This window comes from Eschscholzia californica, unplaced genomic scaffold (assembly GCF_041429995.1).
Source record: "Eschscholzia californica isolate CP2 unplaced genomic scaffold, dmEscCali1.0.p SCAF_5, whole genome shotgun sequence".
In the NCBI taxonomy this organism is placed as follows: Eukaryota; Viridiplantae; Streptophyta; class Magnoliopsida; order Ranunculales; family Papaveraceae; genus Eschscholzia; species Eschscholzia californica.
In genome coordinates this window covers 23,410,841-23,411,765 of record NW_028238472.1, presented here as the reverse complement: position 1 = coordinate 23,411,765, position 925 = coordinate 23,410,841, and the positions used below count along the sequence as shown (strand labels likewise).

General features: G+C 39.9%; 1 protein-coding gene across 1 annotated transcript; it reads right to left on the bottom strand.

Moving 5' to 3' along the window:
• Nucleotides 1–385: 385 nt before the first annotated feature.
• Nucleotides 386–925, bottom strand: LOC147537879 (uncharacterized). The gene has a single exon (XM_086642872.1). The coding sequence runs from the start codon at nucleotides 923–925 to the stop codon at nucleotides 386–388; it is 540 nt and encodes a 179-aa protein (XP_086498998.1).

Here is a 925-nt window from a genome sequence, read left to right as displayed (position 1 = left end):
CCCACTTGTTGTCATTCATAATGAAATGAGCGATAGGTATCCAATACCTTTGAGGGAAGTGTATTTAATTGAATCAACTTTTAACATTTTTACCTTCGGCGGAAACCACTGTTCTGTTTTTCTTGTCTTCAAGGAACTTGGGACAGTTTCTCTTCGAATGGACCATGCCATCACAATAGAAACACTTGGAGTCAGTAGAGGAATTCTTGGTTTTGGCAACTTGTTTGCCTTTTGTTTTGACAAATTTTCTCGTGTTCTTCTGTTTTCCATCTCTTTTAAATCCTTTATGCTTCTAAACCATAAGAACTTCTCTCTTAGGTTCTGGTACTACGATATTCTCTTCGGCTGTCTGGAGCATTGCGTTTGGTTCCTCCAAAGATTTATTTCATCCATTCATATTGTAGTGCATTCTAAACTGATTGAACCCTTTATGAAGGGAATGCAGGATGATATCAGTGACAAAATCTCGACCATGATCGACTCCAAGTCGTGCTAGTTTCTCAAAAAGACTGATCATTTTGAAAACATGTGGCCCTACCGGCTTACCCTTTTCAAGGCGGCAATATAGTATTGCCTTTAACGTCTCGTACTTCTCCATTCTGGACTTCTTTTGGAACAATTCCCTAAGTTTTCCTATCATTGTGCAAGCATCCATGTGTATGAACTTATCTTGAAGATTGGGTTCCATGGTTGCTAATATTAACCACGTTACGGGCTCCGATTTCCTCCGAGGTCTTTTTTCTTGCTCCTTCTCGTCACTAGTCGATTCTTCAGTGATTATCAGAATAGGAGTGTCCAAGGGAGCTGCATTGTTTTCGGATCTGAGGACAAGTCCTAGATTCAGTTCCCACACCTTAAAGTTATTTCCGTTCAGCTTTTCTTTCTCGATGAGCCAACAAATGTTGAGGGTTTCTTTGTTTGTCAT

What these genes read in the sequence shown, in the direction of transcription:
- LOC147537879 (XM_086642872.1), bottom strand. Translation starts at nt 925, where the DNA reads ATGACAAACAAAGAAACCCTCAACATTTGTTGGCTCATCGAGAAAGAA.